We start from the raw sequence: 18455 nt of genomic DNA on the forward strand, positions 1-18455 counted from the left end.
TATCTGGCTGGTTGTGTCCACTTCTGGGTGTGTGAGGCCTTTTTTCACTGATGGCTGGCTTAGACACGCCGCATGGACACACGCACACGCATATATAACTCTTCTTCTCTCTGTCTCTGCTGTTTTTCCTATCGGAGGAGGGGGAGAAACGCGTCTCCGGCGTCTTCAATGGAGCTTTTCTTTGGATGATGATGTTAACTCCCGTTCCCATCCCCTCCTTCTTTTTTTTTGCTTTCCTCCTTCTTTGGTGGCCTTTATTCTTCCTATTACGAGGTAGCGATGTACGGAGACAAGGGGCCGCCGAAGAAGTACAGCAACCCGCGCGGCGTCACGGAGCAGGCAGTGGGCTCGCGTGTGTGTCAGAAGTGTGCATCGACGGAGCATTGGACGTTCGAGTGTAAAAAAGCCCCAGATGCCTCACGTAAAACGTCGACGCGGTTGAGCCGATCGCAGATGCTGCGGTGGGGCATCAAGCAGCGGCGGCAGGAGTTCGTGCCGGAGCCCACCGAGCGCGAGGCGTACACCGCGCAGGTGAGGGAGGTGGAGCGGGCGCTGCTCACCGAGGCACGGGAAGAGGTGCTGCAGAGGCGGCGCCTGGAGAAGTCGCGGGGCGTGAAGGACGAACGGGACGACGACGGCCGCTCCTGCGGCGACGGCGCGGAGAAGGACGCGGGCAGCAAGAGGCGTGCAGCGGCGACTGCAGCTGTGAAGGGTGAGGTGCACTGTAAAGAGGAAAGGAACAACGCTGAGGAGTGAGCACCACGATCAGGAAGAAGGGTGTACGAAAAGAAAAATAAAAACGGGCTGCTGTTGTTGTTGTTGTTTTTTCTTTTTGCCCTTGTTTCCCCTCTTGCCTTTTTACTCCGTGTGCGCGTGGTCTGGTGGGTCCCTGCTCTTCTGCTGCCCCTCTTGCTCGCTGCGCCTCTACACCTTTCTTTTTTTTTTTTGCTTTTGTGTGATGGGTTGGCTCGCCATTGCCGCTGATGCGCCTGCGCGTGTGCGAAGGGTTAGCGGGTGCGGGCGGAGATGATACGCCGTCATCATCCGCGGGCGAAGTGGTCGCGTGGGAAGCGGTGGGCGATGGGGGCGCTGCTGGCGTGGTTGCTGCTGCTGCTGTGCGGCGAGTACAGCCTCCTCCACGCGCCTGCGCCGCGGCCGCCGGTCGGGGTGCCGGCGGGCGCGTTTCCCCCCCAAACGTCGCCGGCGACGCCTCCGCCCGCCGTCCGCCTCCCGCGGGAGTTTGAGGAGGCCGTGCGGACTTTCGAGACGAATTTGGGCGTCGTGCAGGGGCTGGCGGGGAATCCAGACCAGCCGACCGCCGACTTCACGGACATTGTTGAGTCGACGGGCCCCGGCGTGCCGCTGCCGTACGACGCCACTCACGCCGCAGCCTCGGAAGCGTGGGAGGCGTGCGACCAGCGGAACGCCGACTTTACACCGCAGCGCGACGCGTTGTGCCAGTCGTACCTTTCCAACCTGAGCAACATGCGCTACATCAAAGCCATGTCCTCGCGCCTCCTCGAGGGGCGGACGATCAAGTTTCGTGTTCGCTACGCCCACAACGAGATTGAGGCGATTGTGAAGGTGTCTCAGCGGAAGTTTTACTTTGAGGCGACGAGCGAGTTTCTGGCCTTCTCCGTCGACCGCGCCCTCAACTTCTCGCGGATCCCCACCTCCGTCTTTCTGCCACTCCCGCTCAGCTACATGAAGGCCGCCACCGCCTACTCCCCGCTTTTTTCGCAGTGGATTGAGCGGTTTGTTTTTCAGTACAACTACACCACCCGCAACTTTGCTCCATGCGCCTCTCCCGGCGTGTCGCTCGCCGAGGGTTCTCTCTGCGCCTACGTGACCATACAACTGTGGATGCACGACGTGCATTCAGCCCTCTCCACGTTTTTGGCGCTCCCGTACGAGTACGACCTCGCGTTTGCGGCAAAGTACTACACGATTGGCCATCCACTGTGGCCTCCAAAGAGTTCCCGCCTTCGCGCCATCGGCGACGTCCTGGATCGCTTCGTCTTTGACTTTTTGATCGGTAACACCGATCGCGGCATGAACGACCACAACAACTTTGTCTACGGCGGCTGCAGCTTGAAGACCACCTGCCAACCTCCCCCAGCGGAGAGGCGCACTTTGGGTTTGGCCAAGTACGCCTTTCTCGACCACGGCAGCAGTTTCTACTCGCACCGGGAGCCAAAAGGGAACGCCTTCTTTGGGGACATGGACCGCATTCCCATTTGCCGCTTCCGCCAGTCCACATACGAGTCTCTGCGCAGCTTCAGGGAGCCAGCGCCGTCACAGCCACGGCTCCCACTTGTGATGCACCTTCGTCGAGGACTTTCCTCGCAAATATTCCGTGTGACGCACCTCTCCGTTTTTGAGAGACTGCAGGTGCGGTTGGAGAAAGTCTTGAAAATTGTGGAGCGCTGCTTAGAGCAATACACGCCGTCTGAGGTGTTTAGCCTCCCCGCGTACTGGGAGGTGCACATTCCAGAGGAAGGCGATGGCAATGAAACGCCGGGTGTGGTGGGTGACGATTAAGGAATTTGACACACACTCAATGTGCTCTAGAACGGAGAGAGGCGAGCACGTACATTTATCTGTCTATGCATACATGCATCACCGGGTGTGGGGCGTTGGAGAGTTACAAGTGCTTGTGTTTTAGTGTTGCTGGTCTTGTATTTTTTTTTTCCCCCCCATACACTTGTTATTCACCTTTGCTCTTGGCTGCGTGTTCATCATCATCTCTCCCTCTCACAGTGCTCGGTGGGCGCAACGACACTGACGCCGCCTGGGCAAAGACTTAAACCCACACACCCGCACTGTTTTGACGTGTGCGTGTGTGTGTGTGGATATTGAATGCTGTGGCCTTGCTGCCTCTCTTACTGAGGAGGGCGGGGAGCGGCTCTGCGTGCGTGTGTGAGAGAGAGAGAAAAGGAAAAAAAAGTTTTCTTCCGCTTTTTGCCAAAATTGTCTAGCTGCACTCGCCAGGGAAAAGAGGTGGTCCTCCCCCACGCACACGCGGCGTCAAAAGTGCCCTCACACTGGGACGGCAAATAACCACAAGAGCAGAGCGTAGACAAACGTTGTAGGCGCGGACGATGGACTTGAACGCGCTCGAGGAGAAGGTCCGTCGCATGGAGACGCTTGAGCTCCGAGAGATGCGCATGCTCCTGAGCGCGGTGATGAACCTCTTTCTTTACGAGAGCAACGTTCCGAATGTGCCGCTCCCTGTCACCATTTGCGGCGACATCCATGGGCAGTTTCCGGATCTCCTGCACTTTTTAGCCCTTGCGGGGGAAATTGGCACCGGCAGCATGCACTACGTTTTCCTAGGCGACCTCGTTGACCGCGGGCTCAACAGCGTGGAGGTGGTCACCTTCCTCTTCCTGATGAAGGCGAAGTACCCCGAGAAGATTACCCTCATCCGCGGCAACCACGAGACGCGTCAGGTGTCGACTGTCTACGGCTTCTACGATGAGTGCTACAAAAAGTTCAAGACCGCGGATGTGTGGCGGCACTGCACGGAAGTCTTCGACTGTCTGCCTATTGGGGCACTGATAGAAGGCAGGGGTCTCTGTGTGCACGGCGGCCTCTCACCGGAGGTGCACGCCATTCATCACATCCACCTGCTAAAGCGCCGGCAGGAGGTCCCGAACGACGGCGCGTTCTCGGACCTCGTCTGGTCGGACCCGGGAAACGTTGATGGCTGGGGCGTCTCACAGCGGGGCGCCGGTCATTTATTCGGGGCAAATGTAGCCCGTGAGTTCCTGTACCGCAACGGCCTCAATCTTTTGGCGCGGGCCCACCAACTCGTTCAGAAGGGGTTCGCATATCACTTTAACGAGGAGTTTGTCTGCACCGTGTGGTCGGCGCCAAACTACTGCTATCGCTGCAATAACTTCGCGAGTGTCCTCCGCGTGTACGAGGATGAATCACGTGAGTTCGTTGTCTTTGAAAAAGTAAAGCAACAGTACGAGGCTGACGGCCCGGAAGAGATGCTGCCATTCTTTTTCTTATAGTTGAGTATAGTTTAAACGAAGAAAGAACGAACGAAATCATTTATCTGCATCAAAAAAAAAACGCATGCAAAAAATATTCCTTTGTTTCACCTTCACTGGGGGAAAAAAAAGCTCCAGTTGCAGGTTCCTCCGCAGAATTGCCTCGCACTTGTGTTTCTCCCTGCATTGCCTCAGCAATGTTTTCCCCTTGGGTCCCATTCTATACATATACATATACATACTACTCCCCCCCTCTCGTTTCTATGTGTAGAAGTCGCCCTCGACATCATGTCAACTCCGCAGCTGTTGGAACGCGCGAGGGGGACGTCGCTCCTTCTCGCCTCGGAGGCGCATCTCCCGCAGGAGGAGGTGAGTGCCGCCTTCGAGGCCATCCGCGCCACGGAGGCGGGCTACGAGGTGTTGTACACCGTCACTGTCGGCGACAACCGCGACCGGCAGCGGGTGCTTCTCTGCCACGACGCCAATGAGGCAAAAAAAGTTCAAGACTCCCTTGACGACGCCCGCTTTGACGTCTACGCGCTGCGGAGGCAAGGCGACCCGGCGAGGTTCGAGCCGCGGCGGTCGGGGCCCTCGTTGGTGCCTTCCGCCGCCGTTGTGCGGCGGGAGTACCGCGTGGTGACGCGAGAAGAGGCGGCCTCCCGTGTCGAGGGCGGCGGCGGCGGGGGGGCGCAGGCGTCGCCGCAGATGGCGGCTGCCTCCCCGAAGGGCACTGCGGGGCTGACGGGGCGGGAGGAGGAGGCGACGACGGCGAAGCCCGCAGCCGCCGCCCTCGACACGGGAGCTGTGGAGACCAAGCCGCCAAAGCCGGAGCCGTTGCGCGAGTCCCAGCAGCCAAACGCAACGAGTTCGGAGAAGCTCCTGAAGAAAACGCTCAGTGGTGGCAAACGCACCCGAGCGGCGGAGGGCACGAAAAAGGAGGCCGAGGCAAAGCCGAAGAAGCGCCGCGTCACAAGTAGAAAGAGTGGGAGCGGCGAAGAGACCCAAAGCCTCAGGGAGTTGGCCAGGGCGTCCGCGAAGAAACGAAAGATAACAGCGGGGTTTTGAACGGCAGTGCGCCCACGCCGGCAGTTGCTTGCGCCTCCATGCGGCACAACCTCCTTGACGAGGAGGACGAGGCGGGGCATCACAGCAGCAACAGCAGTTCGAGGGGGAGTTCTTTCCGCCGCGACGAGGAGTTTATGAATGAGGACCCCCCTGTTTTTGATGTTGCCGTCGCTGCTCAGGAGCACGATGACATCATCCTCTGCGACGATGCACCGCCGATGGTGTTTTGCGCCCCGGAGCCCACCGCCGGTGCATTAAAAAAGGAGCAGCAAAAACAGCTCCTTCAGCGGCAGCAGGAGAGCATGGGCTCTGCGGCCCAGCCAAAGCTGACAGGGTTCTTTCGGCCCGGGGTCGTTGAATTCCAGAAGAAGTACGTTCGTGAGGTGGAGACCGACATGGTACTTAACGATGGTGAATACATCTGCAAAGACGTGGTGCGGTTCCGTCATAAAGAAACCAACGAGGTTATTTCAGAGGAGGAGTTTCACAGGCGCAGCGGTGAGATGATGCGCAGCCCCCGCTCGGACCTCCAGAACGGAAATCCAAGCGAGAGCACTCCCACTGACCAAGTTAGCCCTCCTTGCCCCGCTGGTAACGTGAAGTCTACCGCAGTGGAGGCGGCAAGGAGCGGCAGGCAGCCGAAGATAGAGAAACAGCTGCGCTCACAGCCCAAAACACTTTTCTCTTATTTTAAACCCGTCTCCTCGTGACATCTGCACGAGCGACGGTCCATAGATTGTTTTTATAGAAGATTCTCTACTCTCTCTCTATATATATATCTTCTTACTCTCCTCCATTTGTTGCTAATTTTTTGTTTTAGTGCGTTTCCGTGCTTTTCTTTTTTACCAAAGGCATTCTATTTTGCTTTTTATTCTTGCCGTTCTGCAATGGACGCTACCCTGTTAACTTATTGAAACGGCGTTTACCTCATTCTTTTTTTTTCTGTGTGTGTTTGTGTGTTTTGTGGACGCGCCGCCGCCGGGTTCGGGAGGAGAGGTATGCCAAGGGGGACATGAACAAGCAACTGCTGCAGACGCTGCCGCTGGCGCGGGGCAAGGACATCCACAGCCGTGTGGCCAAGCTGGCTCTGTACAAGGAGTGCATCGCGCTTGCACGGAGCGTCAGCGACCCGCTCACGCGGCAGCATACTTTGGTGGAGGTGCGAGAAAAGTGGCTGCATAACCGCGGTTGTGGCGGACACTCGCTTCAGCTGCAGCTGGCGAGTGCGCTGGACCGCATTTCCTACGGCCGCATGTGTGTGTCGAAGCAGCGACTGCGTCTTCTCCCAAACGCAAGCGAAAAGTACGACTGGGGAGTTGTGAATCCCCTCGAGAACCACGAAAGGCGCCTCACAAAGCGAACGGAGAAGGAGTCCCCCGACGCCTTTCCACACGGGGCTGGGAGGCGCGATTTTGTGCCCATGACCAATTGGGGCTACGGAAACATGGATCCCGATGCTGTGATGCGGCACAAGGAGTTAACGGATCGGCAGCACTTTATGGGGCCGCACTGGCGCGGGAAGCCCAAACCGATGGTGCTAGAAGATCTCAGCTTTGAGGAGCAGCTGCATGTGCATTTCCAGAGCAAACCAAAAATGAAGAAGAGCCCCAAGAAACACTATTGAGTTACCCCGCGCCGTCAGCGTGTAGGCGTGTGATAGTCATTTCTTTGTAAATTGTTATTGTAGTTTCTCATACGGCGCGCACAGAGAGAAAGAAGGATAGATTTGCATAAGCACAGTTAGACTCACATCAGTAGCAACAATGACAACTGGGGGGGGGGGGGAGTGAAACAAAAGTGTATGCTTTCTCATCCTTTGCTTTCTTTGGAGTTGCATATTTTCTCTATGTGGGACCGGCGGGCGTGCATGATTTGGGAGTTGCGACTGTCTTACTTGTTGTTGAAGTGCAGCTTGACCTTTTGTTTCCACTTTTTTCTGTGCCTTCTCGTTTTAGGTGTGAGGTTGTGTGGTTGTGTGTCTGCCGATGAGCCAGGCCGGTTGGGTGAAGGACCAGTTCCTTAATAGGGGCGTCAACCACTTTGTCATCTTCACCTCCCTCGGCCAGGTGATGACGAGCAGTGGCGACTTCGAGGATGAGGAGAAGCAGCAGCTGGCGTATACGATAGTGCAGCAGGCATCTACTTTGCTGCAGCCTGGAGAAGCCGTCAAACGCCTCTCCATGACGTTTGACGATGTAGTATACATCGCCACCACGATTGCGGGCCAGGGAGGAAATTTTGGTGTCGTGGTGAAGAGAAATGCGGCGGACGCACTGACGACGACGTAAGCGGTGCCCCAGTTTTTATCTCATTTTTGTCTAGATGGGTTGGTGGATGCATTCTTGCGGCGCTTCTGTGGAGAAATGGAGGGGGAAGGGAGGGCACGGAGGGGCACCGCACGATTCAATACCGTGTAAGCACTACCGCCGCCGCCGATGTCGCCTTCAATTCGTCCGCTGCAGCTCTTGTGACTTCCGCTTGGTGGTTATTGCGGGGGTGAGCCGGCTTATTGTGGTGTGTTTGCACCCCCTCTGCTGTCGTCTCGTCCTCCTTTTTGGTTTTTCTTTTTAAGCATTTGCCTCCTTGTTATTCTGTTGTTGCTTTTCTTTTTTTTGTGTTGCTTTTTTACTTCTTTCCTTTGACTGGAGGACGATATTTGTGTCACTGATAGCGCGCTGGGGTGCGGGGATGGAGCACTACTTCCTCGTTGACGCGGCGAGCGGGAAGCGGGAGCTGCTGCGTCCGGGGAAGAACGTCATTGGCCGCAGCGCCGCCGTTTCCGCGGTCGAGGGCGTCTCCTTTGTGAGCCTGGAGTCCCCCTTCGCCACGATCAGCCGGGTACAGGCGGTGATTGAGGTGGCCGGCAACGGCGATGTGTGGCTCTCGGACTGCAACAGCACCAACGGGACGTTTTTGGCCGTCAACGCGGGCCACGGCATTCGCCTCGAGCCGCAGCGCTCCTACCAACTGAAGCCGGGCAACCGCGTCATCTTCGGTGACGTCGAGATGCGCCTCGAGACGGGCGCCTGCGCGGCAGGTGACGCGTGTGACCAGAGGAGCGGTGCCACGCCGCTCTCCGCGCCGTCGTCGCCGAACGCGTCGTGCCCCACAAACCTCAGCGGCACACACAGTGAGATTCTCTGCGCCTCTACGGATACGCGGGTTGCCGCCACGGCCGCCATCCACAGCCTCCTCGAGCGAGCTGGCGACCCTGCGGAGACGGGGGCAAAAGGGGCAGACTTGGAGGGCTCCCACGGGTGCGTGCCTGACGAGCGCGCGGGCGAGGGTGTTGGTCTTCCGCCCTCTCTGGGGACGTCCCCTACGCCGGGGAAGAAGCGTCGTCGAGTGGAGCGCGAGACAACCCCGCCTCGAGGCGCCGCCAGGCCCGTTTTCTCTCCTCTTCGTGCGAGGTGGGTGTGCTTCTCCGGCATGGACGGCACGGAGAAGGCGCGGGCGCAGAAATTAGCGAAAAAACTGGGGTGGCAGACGACTGACAAAATCACTGACGCGGATTTGCTCGTCGTCGGCTCCCCGGTGGCGAGAACGCCAAAGCTCCTCGTCGCCGTTGGGCGGGGAATTCCTGTTGTCACGGAAAACTTTTTAGAAAATGGGGATACGGCCCAGCTGGAGAAGTACGTGCCGGCGCTGAGTCACGGCTCCCGCACCTACAGCGCGGCAAGTCTGCGAGAGGTTATTTTTCGCCCCGGCAAGACCCCCGTTTTGCAGGGAATGTCGTTTCACTTGGGTGCGCTTCCGCAGAAGGTGCGGGGGGTGGCGCGGGAGGTCATCTTGGGCTGCGGCGGGGAGGTTGCGCGGACGCAGGCGAAGGGGGCGCGCGTCCTCACCGAGGAGAGCCTCGACAAGATCTACGACGGCGTACTGCGCGGGGATGCGTCGTGAGCCGCGCGCCCCCGGCCTCTCTTCTTCTGCGTAGGCGCTGGAGGGGCGGGTGAAGGGGGGAAGAGAGAGAGAGGGTGCCTGAGCGCAAAAGGGAATCCCCACGCCACTCTACTTGCGCAAAAATGTGCGCCTCTTTTCCGTGACTCCCCGACCCTCCCACTCGTGTGTATTTGTGTGTGTGTGTGTGCCGTGCCGTGCCGTGCCGTCGGCTCCATGTACGCGGCGGGTGCATTGTAATCATTCCGCTTTTGCATTCTTCTTGTTTTGTTTCACTTGTTTATTTCTTCTTCTGCACGGAAGGGGACGTGCAAGCAGCAAAAAAAAAAGAAAAAGAAAAAAAATGGGGAAGCGCAGACGCGCTGTTTCCGATGTTGCCGGCTTCCTTGAAGAAATTCTCTCCTGCAGCCGCCTCGACGAGTCCCGGGTGGAGGGTGCGTCCTTGCAGCGGGCCAGCGACGCAGCGGTGGCGCAGCGGGGCTGCAGTAGCAGTCGCAGCCGCAGCCGCAGTCGCAGCCGCAGCGAGAGCAGGAATGTGACCTCGACAAGCACCAGCAGCCCTGCCTCGCGACTGTTGACGTCGTCAAGTGGGGGCATCAACTCGTCAGATTCCCAAAAGAGCACGACGAGTGCATTTGCAACAGAAATGAGTTTTTTTTTCCGGGCAGAGGAGGAGCTTGCAGACATGTCTCTCTACCTGGCACGGGTCGCTTCCTCCGCGCGCACCCCGGCGGCTTTAGTCGCATTCGTCGATCACTTCTCAAAGCATGGCGCCGAGCCAGTCATGCTGTCGCTCAAGCGTTCAGGGACGCAGCCCAAACTGTTCGAGCTGCTCTGCAGCGGCACTACCTCTGGACTCTCTGAGGAGTATCAGCAGTGCTTCCTGCGGTTTATTGCCCTGCTTGTGAAGTTAAGCGACGCGGAGGTGGTTTACGGGGCGGAGCTGATGAAGTTCCTCCTTCAGTGCTGTCAACGATGTCCAGCGGCCGCCGTTGATGCGCATACACAGTGCACGCGGCCTTTGCACTGGTCCCAGCGAGCTCGGCCAGCCGCAGTCGTGCCGGCGCGTCCATCCGGCCTAGCTGAACTTAAGGCAGGCGTAAATGCACTCTGTGAGGAGGAGGAGGAGGGTACTTCTTCCGCCGCGTTGGCGCTTCGTGTGTTGCTGGAGGTTGTCTTTAGACAAAACAGGGGCGTTTCCCACCCATCTGTTCCCAGCGTTTGCCTTGTCTTTGCTGAGTTCGGGGGTTTTAAGACGGTTTCCGCCCTGCTTGGGGCCGAGGAGTGTGCGGACGCGCTGCACTTGCTGGAGGCTGTGACGCTCTGCGAGGGACTACGCGGGGCCTACGCCTCCGAGCTGCGGATGACGGCTGCCTCGCTGGTGCGTCTCATCACCGAGGCTGAGACGCGAGGCGGCGTGGGCGAAGCACGCGGCGAGGAGAAAAACGCCGCCCTGCGCGTGTTGACGAATGTGACGGGTTTGGTTCCCTCCGTGCTGAGCGGATCTCCGCAGCAGAGCCGCGCCCTGGCGCTTGTGGCCGCGGACACTTTGACAGACGCCGAGGCGATTCCTGACACACTTGCATTCACGCTCTGCCTCACCACGAACATCGTCAAGTGGGAGGCGCGCGAGCACGCCGACGAGTTCACCGGTTTTCTTGTCGAGGACGCCTCGTTTTTGACGCGCGTCGCGGGTTTGGCCTTTCGCGCGTACCATGCCGAGGGCACGGAGAGGCACGTCCTCGCCGGCTACTACGCGCTGCTTCTAGCCGTCCTCTCCCTCTGCGCTACGCCCAGGCTGCAGCTGCGCGTTCCCGTCATGACGGCTGTCGCCCACGCCACGCGAGGGACGGCGGCGCTGAAGAAGGTGGCGACGAAACCCATGACGCTCATCGTCGCCGTCCTGCAGGAGTTTCTCCTGTTCCAGAGCTCAGCAGGCGCGCTGACGCGGGACAGCCTCGTCTCAATGAGCGGCATCATCGATAGTGTGGTTCGCTGCAATGGCATAGATGTCTCATCAGATGAATAAGGCACACGCGAGAAGAGTTAAACAAAGAGAGAGAGTGTGTGTGTGTGTGTGTTGTTGTTTCCTCCTATCTTCCTTCTGAACAACACCTCCACTTTTTCTTCATTCTCCGCGAGCCAAACTGCCCCTCGTTATCCACTACCGCTCCCTGTTTCTGTGTCTCTGTGTGTGTGTCGGTGCGGCTATTGTCGTGGACCCCGGCACTCTTTTCCCTCTTGTTGCTGCTGCGGTCGCCTAGAAGTGTTTTTCTCCGCCCTTCATTCGTCTTCGCTGTTTTTTTCCTTCGCTGTTTTTTTTTAATTTCCCTCTGCGTCTGCGGCTTGGGCCGGGGCAGACGGCATCCCGCACCGACACACACACACACACACACACCGAGAGCGAGAGAGACGAAGCAACCCACTGAGCAAAATACATAAAAAAAGCACGCGAGGCAGCAGAATGTCTGTGAAGGTTGCTGTCCGTTGCAGACCTCTCAGTCTCGACGAGCAGGCCGAGAAGACGACGGTTATTGTGCGCATGAACGACGGTGAGGTGACGGTGCTGGACTCGTTGGAGGGCCTCGGTGGGAAGTTCGCTTTTGACGAGGCGCTCTGGTCCACGCAGGTAGTTTCGGAGGGCTGCACCAATCCACACGCGTCGCAGAGCACCGTCTACAGGTGCGTGGCCTCGGAGCTGATGAATCATGTGGTGACGGGCTACAACGGCTGCATCTTCGCGTACGGCCAGACAGGCAGCGGCAAGACGTACTCAATGATGGGGATCCCCACAGATTTAGGGGTCATTCCTCGGGTGGCGGCGAGCCTATTCACCGAGGTAAATAACCTTGCCAGCAGTGGCGTGGAGTCCTGCGTGGAGGTGTCCTTCTTTGAAATCTACAACGAGCGGGTGCGCTGCCTCCTCTGCCCGGCCGCGGGGGACTTTGACAACTCCACGCTGCGGGTGCGTGAGCATCCAAAGTTTGGGCCCTTCATTGAGGGACTCACAAAGTTCCTCGTCTCCACGGAGGACGAACTCCTGCGGCTGCTAGACGACGGCAACAAGATCCGCACCTCGGGGGCAACGGCGATGAACGCCGTCAGCAGCCGCTCCCACGCGGTCTTTGTGGTCACCCTGACGCAGCGGCGGACGAATGGCCGACTAGTGACAACAAAGACGTCTAAGCTGAATCTGGTTGACCTCGCGGGCAGCGAGCGGGCGTCGAAGTCGATGGCGACAGGTAAGCGGTTCACGGAGGGGGCAAACATCAATAAGTCGCTCATGTGTTTGGGGAACGTCATCAGCAGCCTCGCGGAGGAGCAGGAGACGGGGCGGCAGCGGCATATTCCCTACCGTGACTCCGTCCTCACGTGGATTCTGAAGGACAATTTGGGTGGGAACTCCAAGACGGTTATGCTCGCAACGATCAGTCCCTCCTCGGCACAGTATGAGGAGACGATGAGTACGCTGCGGTACGCCGAGCGGGCGAAGAGGATTGTGAACAAGGCGGTTGTCAACGAAAGCAACAACAACGAGGTGATTGCCGCTCTTCAGAAGGAGATTGAGCAGCTTAAGTGCCAGCTGCAGGGGGCATCCGAGAGTGATAGGGACGGTCTTGCGGAGCAGCTTGCGGCGAGTGAGGCCTTTCAGAAGGAACTGCAAATGACCATGGATGAAAAGTTGGCGGAGTCGCGGCGCCTGATGGAGGAGCACAAGAGTGAGATGCAGCGACTGGAGGAGGAGTTGGAGGCGCAACGGGGGGAGATCGCGCACCTGCGGCACGACAACGCAGAGAAGGAGCGACGGATTCACGGCCTTTTGCAGCACATTGAAGAGGCGAAGAAGCGGCTCGGGGGGCGGGGCGACACAGAGGTGGAGCAGCTGCTACAGCAAGTGGCCGTGCTGGAGTCGGAGCAAAACGCGGCCTCCACCGCGACGCGTGTGACGGCAACTGCAAACACTCCTCGGGCCGCCAATGGCACGGTGCTGCCACTCGAGCGCCCCGGCGATGTGCGGCTGCAGCTGAAGGATGATGGCAAAGCCACAGGGCGTGGCTTGGCGAGGACCCTTGAGAGCGTTGGGAGCGAGCAGCCGCCGGCGGAGAGCGCCGCGACACCGCGTGGGGGGCAGCAGCGGCGGTTTCTTGATAGACACGGCAACGTGACTGGGGAAAAAGTAGGCGGGGAAGCGCCTCCGTCTTCGTCGTCCACTGCCGCCGCGGATCTGGTGGTTGACGAGGACTTGCTTCTGGAGGAGCTGCTGGAGTTGGAGGAGAGGTTTGAGGCGCACGAGCCCGCGGAAGAGGCGGCAGATGCCGCGGACGGCGTGCATGCCGGCGGCGGCGGCAGCGCCGACTCGGATCTCCTGGCGGAGCTGGACGACTCCCTCGTGCTGGACGAAAGTGACCTGGAGCTCGACCTCGAGCTGGACCTTGACGTCGCCGCCGACGAGTCGGCGGGCGCCAAAGACGAGGAGCGCGGCGAGGCGGCGGCGGCGGCGCACCCCGCGGGCGACGTGCGGCTGGACGAGAATGGCGACGGGGGCAACGACGTAAACGCGGCGGCCGCGGGTCAAGAGCTGCTCGAGATCGTGGGGGGTGTGCAACCGAGTGGTCACGAGCGGGAGGCCTTTGACGTGTCGAACGCCCCCAAGCACTGCGCGGCGGCGGTTCCGCAGGGAATGACAACTGACTCCATTACCCCAAAAGAGACGATTGCCGCGGAAAAGGAAATCGCGCCGGATGCAGCAAATGGAATTGTGGGGAACGACACATCACATGCGACGAAATCCGATGCTGTCACAGCCACCGATGCGGATACGGCCGTCGATGCTGCTGCCGTGAATGCTGCTGATGCATCTACGGCTACTACAACAGTTACCGGTGATGCGGCTATTGATGCTGCCACGTCCACTGATGCAGCTTCGCTACCGGCTACTACTCCCCTTCTTGCGCCATTCACGGCTCTTACGACGCTGGTGGTCCCCTCTCATGCCCTTCCCAACAACCGCTATCTACTAGAGCCGTTTAAGGTTATTAAAATAAACGGTGCGACACTCATTGGGGGTAAAAAAGACCGCATCTGGTTGGTGGATTTCTTCAAGCGTCGCTTTGCAAACTTGGACATGACCGGATACATGTCTTTCCATTACCCGGCTGGGAATTTGTTTCGGGTGGAAAAGGATCCCTGCAACTCGAGGCGGCTAACGCTTCACTTCTTTGAGGCGCCGCACCCGTATGAATTGGAGTTCACTTGCACAGGACGACGGCACCGATTCTACGAGGTTGCCATGGCGCTGCGCCGCAATTCAATTATGTGGTGCCCGTCACTCTGTTTGGGAAATGAGCAGGATGTCATTCTGCACGTGCAGGGCACCACAATTGACCGCCCCAACGCGAAATCAGTGAGGGTGAGTGGTGATTCCAAGTTTATGGTGGCTCGAACGCCGTACGAAGTAGTGGATATGTGGTACGGCTGCTTCTCGATGCGAGATCGTCCGCTGCCACGCAGTGCCGCCGTGCTCAACAGTTTTATGCCGCAAGGCTCCCACGAGGTGTACGTTATAGGGGTCATGGATGTCCCACGGGCCTTTATTGGCAACGACGCTCTCTCGAAGTATTTCCTCGACTACTTGGGGCCATCGCTGCACTACGTCCTGGCAAACACAACTGTTTCTTCGAAGCGGAGGAAGACCAACAATGCCATGATCGTTATCGTGCGACATTCGTTTATTTTGCGCACTTCACACATCGAGGCGATGGAGACGACGCCGGTGTTCAGAGATGATATCCCGAAAGGCGCCTTTACCTCCGTGGGGTGTGCCCTGCGCCTCAACGAGGTAGGCATAGGCATACTTTTGTTGAATGCGAAGCCGATAGAATGCACAGTCTCACGGCGTGCGGCTGCCATGCGTTTGATGATGAGCAGCTTTCCCTTCGGCGACCCCTTTGTTGACATTGGGGCACGATTTGATTATTTTGTCGTCTCAGGCGCCTTCAATTTTGGCGCCGATTTTAGGCAGGAGGACATGCTCCTTGCACAGATGAAGGCCGGGAATCTCATGTCGGACTTGGTGGAGGCGACCCCAAGCAGCGCAATATTAACTGCCACAGAGCCAATTCGCATCTTCTACGCATTTCGCCCCCGCGTGTGTCGTCTTGACGTCAAGCAGTACACCACATCTAGGGCTTTGGCGGCACCAAACGCCTTTATCGCGGCGGATGTGTTTTGTCAGCGGGCCTATCTGGGCGTTTTTAGCGAGGAGGTTCCACGCGTACAGTTGGTGTTTGACAACTTGACTCTTGCCTCCCCGAATCATCGCATCCCTGCGGTGGGCTCCCCGGAGTTGCGCATCTCCGCCGACTGGATAGAGCAAAGTCCGTTGCTCACGGCCTTGTTCAAGGAGGGCGATGCATACAAGTTGTCGGGGCCGGCAGTGCCTGTGGTGGCGCCAACAGTCAGCAACGCGACCTTTTTGCGGCTGCAAGCGGTGACATTTTCTCTCTTGGGTTTCCTTCCCGCGGCGGCGACGCGAGAGCAGTCCGTCATTGCCTCGGGGACTCTCCCGCTGAAGGACATGCTTCAATTGGGGGAGGTGGTGGAGTTCTCAACTGCGCTTTACTACCGTGCCTGCCACGTGGGAACTTTGTCGGGGACACTCTTTCTGGCAGCGTATGAGCGAGACACGGCGGGCCTTGCCGGCCTGGAGTCCGAGCGGGACGTGCTCGTGGTTTCCTGCTACGAAAACCAAATACTCGAGGGGAAGTGCTGGGTGCCGACGGTCTTCTCCCAGCACCACGCCTACAGTTTTTCCGGAGAAGAGGCCACAACGGAGTGCAGCCGGGAGGGCTGTGTGCTGCCAGACCGGAGCAAGTGGGTGTGGCTCAATCTGTGGCGGCACGAGGTTTTTCCGCATGACGCGGAAGGGTGGACGTACAGCGAGGGGTTTGATCAGCCGTTTCACCCCACCAGGCTCTCCAAGACGAGTCTTGTCCGCCGTCGCCGTTGGACACGGGTCATGCAGGCCAGTGACCCCATGACGTACCACAACTACGTGATGCTACAGCGGCCACAGAACGCGGCCTGTTAGGCGGCGGATTGGGAACTGCCGCAGGAGTGATTACAGCACCAAGAAAGGATACACATAGTTCACCTCTCTTTCTTATATTATGTCTTTGCGTATATCGTTAATGCCATTATTGATTTGATTCCCACTTTTTTTTTCTCCCCCTCTATTATTATGTTTTTGCCTTTTCTTTTCTTCTTGAAAAGGAGTGTGCCTAAGCGCCATTGACGGAAATAAGTGGTTCGAGTGCGAACAAGGAGAGAATGGATGGAAAAGAAAAGAAAAAGAAAAGCAAGAGAGTTTATCTTATCGTATTCCAACAGTATTCCTCCCCCCTTCTATGAGTTTTTGCTGTACTATTTTACCCTATTGTTTGCGAGCGAACTTACATCCTGCGAGGGGCCCTATATTTCATTCGGGGGTGATCTTCTACGCGTTGCTCTTTGGTCTTGCACCTTATTCCTCCTCATGCCTTTCTTCTTCTTATTGCGGCCGCTACACAAGCGTGGCTGCAGGCGCATCAAGTAGTGACAGTCGACAGCAGCAAGAAAATAATGCCTCCAAGAGCGCAGCGAGGCTTATCCGCCTCACAAGGCATCTCCTTAAATCGGGTGCAGTCGGCTAGTGGCGTCGCCCGCTCCGCAACAAATACAACGGCACCCAAAGTCCCCACAGTAGTGGCAGCAGCAGCGGCAGCCAAGCAGCCCCCCCGAGCCTCGGTTGTTTCCAAAAGTCTCACGGTCACAGGCAACGCCAGAAGTGACATGGAAGCCCTCTTTGAGCGGTTTCTCAGCCGTGACCGAGTTGATGGGGTTGATGCGTTTGGTATGAATGGTATTTATCGCCTTTGCGGGGAGCTTGAGATAGAACCAGACTCTTTTGAGATGTATGCGCTAATTTGGAAGATGGGTGTCACACGAGGCGGCTGCATTCCCCGTGCAGATTGGCTTAAAACGATGTACACGTACAAAATTGATCAGCCACAAGATCTGAAGAAGATTCTCGTGGAGTGGGTGAAAGAAGCCAGAGGAGACGCCTTCAAGGAGTTCTACAATGCGCTCTATGATTATATCCGTGGTGAGGAGGCTCGTCTTATGCCTTGTGGAACGGCCGTGAAGGCCTGGGGTGTGCTTTTCCAACGAGCACCTCGCATAGAGCAATGGATTAACTGGTGTTCAACCGTCTATAAACGAGACGTTAGCCGAGATCTGTGGAGGGAGATTGAGGCTTTCCTCTCCACCGTCCCAAATAACGAGGCCTACAGTGCGGAGGACAAGTGGCCATATGTCATAGGCGACTATGTGGAATGGTGCAAAGCGTCTTCGTGAGATTTTTACTGCTGTTTGTGTTGTTTGTCTCTAGCACCACTTTCCTTGTGTGTGTGTGCGTGTGTGTGTCCCCCATTCTCTCCATCGCATAATGGAAAGTGGGGGATTTCTGCGGGAATAGAATGAACTGGAGGATGCTATTTCCAGGGCATTTTACCTCCGCTACGGTCTGCAGAAGAAGGAACGTGGGGGTGAGTCTTGCGCCCTTGGCTGGCGGCTTGCTGCCGAGGAACGTGGGCATCGGGGGTGGGACGGTGAACGAGGACCTTTCTGCACATGTCTGCCCTGCCACTTCTGGAGTGAAGAGGTGGAGGGGCGGAGGGTCCTGCGTGCTGTTACCACTACTTTTACTTGTGTGAGTGTTTTTTTTTTTGCCACGTAGTTCTTCTTTTTGCATAACAGTTCCTCAGCGCTCCCAACAATGGCACGCGGTGGAGGCGGTGGGTTTGGCAGAGGCGGTGGCGGCGGCTTCGGCGGCGGTCGCGGCTTCGGCGGCCCACGAGGTGGAAGGGGCGGCGGTGGTCGCGGCGGCCGCGGTGGTGGCCGTGAGGCGGAACCGGACCCACCAGAAACACTGGAGCTCATCGGCACCTTCATGAACGCCGCAGAGGGGGATCTGGTGTACAAAGTCACGATCCCCGAAGTGGTGCCGCGCTTCAATGCGTTTGTGTACACCGAAAACAAGGCTAAAATTGGCAAGATTGATGAAGTGATGGGAAGCACAACCGATGTGATGTTTTCGGTGAAGCCCGTTCCTGGGGTGCAGGCAGGGTCCATTAGTGAAGGGGATAACATCTTTGTCTCCCCCACACAGATCACCCCAATGCGTCTGTTCACGGACCCACCAAAGCCACGAGGACGCGGTGGCCGCGGAGGCGGCGGTCGTGGCGGCCGAGGCGCAAACGGTGGCGGCGGCGGTGGTCGCGGCGGCTTCGGCGGCGGCGGTGGTCGCGGTAACTTCGGCGGCGGCGGTGGTCGCGGTAACTTCGGCGGCGGCTTCGGCGGTCGGCGGTGGTGGTCGCGGTAACTTCGGCGGCAGTCGCGGTGGTCGCGGCGGCTTCGGCGGCGGCGGCGGTCGCGGTCGTGGTCGTGGTTACT

The 18455-nt window shown here is 58.2% G+C and overlaps 12 protein-coding genes across 12 annotated transcripts, besides 7 other annotated features; all 12 read left to right on the plus strand.

Moving 5' to 3' along the window:
- Positions 1-279: 279 nt before the first annotated feature.
- On the plus strand, positions 280-756 carry Tco025E_01156 (uncharacterized protein; the record flags this gene model as incomplete). Its single annotated transcript, XM_029368094.1, has 1 exon — positions 280-756. One exon carries the CDS (start codon positions 280-282, stop codon positions 754-756), a length of 477 nt encoding a protein of 158 aa, XP_029231759.1.
- Positions 757-805: 49 nt separating this feature from the next.
- Positions 806-843: a microsatellite.
- A 183-nt stretch (positions 844-1026) lies between these two features.
- On the plus strand, positions 1027-2541 carry Tco025E_01157 (uncharacterized protein; the record flags this gene model as incomplete). The annotated part of the gene is made up of 1 exon (XM_029368095.1): positions 1027-2541. One exon carries the CDS (start codon positions 1027-1029, stop codon positions 2539-2541), a length of 1515 nt encoding a protein of 504 aa, XP_029231760.1.
- A 291-nt stretch (positions 2542-2832) lies between these two features.
- Positions 2833-2851: a microsatellite.
- A 250-nt stretch (positions 2852-3101) lies between these two features.
- Positions 3102-4022, plus strand: Tco025E_01158 (serine/threonine protein phosphatase; the record flags this gene model as incomplete). The annotated part of the gene is made up of 1 exon (XM_029368096.1): positions 3102-4022. One exon carries the CDS (start codon positions 3102-3104, stop codon positions 4020-4022), a length of 921 nt encoding a protein of 306 aa, XP_029231761.1.
- A 267-nt stretch (positions 4023-4289) lies between these two features.
- On the plus strand, positions 4290-5066 carry Tco025E_01159 (uncharacterized protein; the record flags this gene model as incomplete). The annotated part of the gene is made up of 1 exon (XM_029368097.1): positions 4290-5066. The coding sequence occupies one exon, from the start codon at positions 4290-4292 to the stop codon at positions 5064-5066; it is 777 nt and encodes a 258-aa protein (XP_029231762.1).
- A 38-nt stretch (positions 5067-5104) lies between these two features.
- Positions 5105-5776, plus strand: Tco025E_01160 (uncharacterized protein; the record flags this gene model as incomplete). Its single annotated transcript, XM_029368098.1, has 1 exon — positions 5105-5776. The coding sequence occupies one exon, from the start codon at positions 5105-5107 to the stop codon at positions 5774-5776; it is 672 nt and encodes a 223-aa protein (XP_029231763.1).
- Positions 5777-6078: 302 nt separating this feature from the next.
- Positions 6079-6690, plus strand: Tco025E_01161 (uncharacterized protein; the record flags this gene model as incomplete). Its single annotated transcript, XM_029368099.1, has 1 exon — positions 6079-6690. The coding sequence occupies one exon, from the start codon at positions 6079-6081 to the stop codon at positions 6688-6690; it is 612 nt and encodes a 203-aa protein (XP_029231764.1).
- A 361-nt stretch (positions 6691-7051) lies between these two features.
- Tco025E_01162 (uncharacterized protein) lies at positions 7052-7354 on the plus strand (the record flags this gene model as incomplete). Its single annotated transcript, XM_029368100.1, has 1 exon — positions 7052-7354. The coding sequence occupies one exon, from the start codon at positions 7052-7054 to the stop codon at positions 7352-7354; it is 303 nt and encodes a 100-aa protein (XP_029231765.1).
- A 400-nt stretch (positions 7355-7754) lies between these two features.
- Tco025E_01163 (uncharacterized protein) lies at positions 7755-8966 on the plus strand (the record flags this gene model as incomplete). The annotated part of the gene is made up of 1 exon (XM_029368101.1): positions 7755-8966. One exon carries the CDS (start codon positions 7755-7757, stop codon positions 8964-8966), a length of 1212 nt encoding a protein of 403 aa, XP_029231766.1.
- A 162-nt stretch (positions 8967-9128) lies between these two features.
- Positions 9129-9153: a microsatellite.
- A 153-nt stretch (positions 9154-9306) lies between these two features.
- On the plus strand, positions 9307-10992 carry Tco025E_01164 (uncharacterized protein; the record flags this gene model as incomplete). Its single annotated transcript, XM_029368102.1, has 1 exon — positions 9307-10992. One exon carries the CDS (start codon positions 9307-9309, stop codon positions 10990-10992), a length of 1686 nt encoding a protein of 561 aa, XP_029231767.1.
- Positions 10993-11026: 34 nt separating this feature from the next.
- Positions 11027-11050: a microsatellite.
- Positions 11051-11339: 289 nt separating this feature from the next.
- Positions 11340-11361: a microsatellite.
- Positions 11362-11427: 66 nt separating this feature from the next.
- On the plus strand, positions 11428-16053 carry Tco025E_01165 (putative Unc104-like kinesin; the record flags this gene model as incomplete). Its single annotated transcript, XM_029368103.1, has 1 exon — positions 11428-16053. One exon carries the CDS (start codon positions 11428-11430, stop codon positions 16051-16053), a length of 4626 nt encoding a protein of 1541 aa, XP_029231768.1.
- Positions 16054-16299: 246 nt separating this feature from the next.
- Positions 16300-16328: a microsatellite.
- Positions 16329-16583: 255 nt separating this feature from the next.
- Tco025E_01166 (DCN1-like protein 2) lies at positions 16584-17357 on the plus strand (the record flags this gene model as incomplete). The annotated part of the gene is made up of 1 exon (XM_029368104.1): positions 16584-17357. The coding sequence occupies one exon, from the start codon at positions 16584-16586 to the stop codon at positions 17355-17357; it is 774 nt and encodes a 257-aa protein (XP_029231769.1).
- Positions 17358-17403: 46 nt separating this feature from the next.
- Positions 17404-17426: a microsatellite.
- Positions 17427-17778: 352 nt separating this feature from the next.
- On the plus strand, positions 17779-18384 carry Tco025E_01167 (snoRNP protein GAR1; the record flags this gene model as incomplete). Its single annotated transcript, XM_029368105.1, has 1 exon — positions 17779-18384. The coding sequence occupies one exon, from the start codon at positions 17779-17781 to the stop codon at positions 18382-18384; it is 606 nt and encodes a 201-aa protein (XP_029231770.1).
- Between the last annotated feature and the right edge of the window lie 71 nt (positions 18385-18455).

This window comes from Trypanosoma conorhini, assembly GCF_003719485.1.
Source record: "Trypanosoma conorhini strain 025E chromosome Unknown Tco_14.4_contig_00035, whole genome shotgun sequence".
Classification (NCBI taxonomy): domain Eukaryota; phylum Euglenozoa; class Kinetoplastea; order Trypanosomatida; family Trypanosomatidae; genus Trypanosoma; species Trypanosoma conorhini.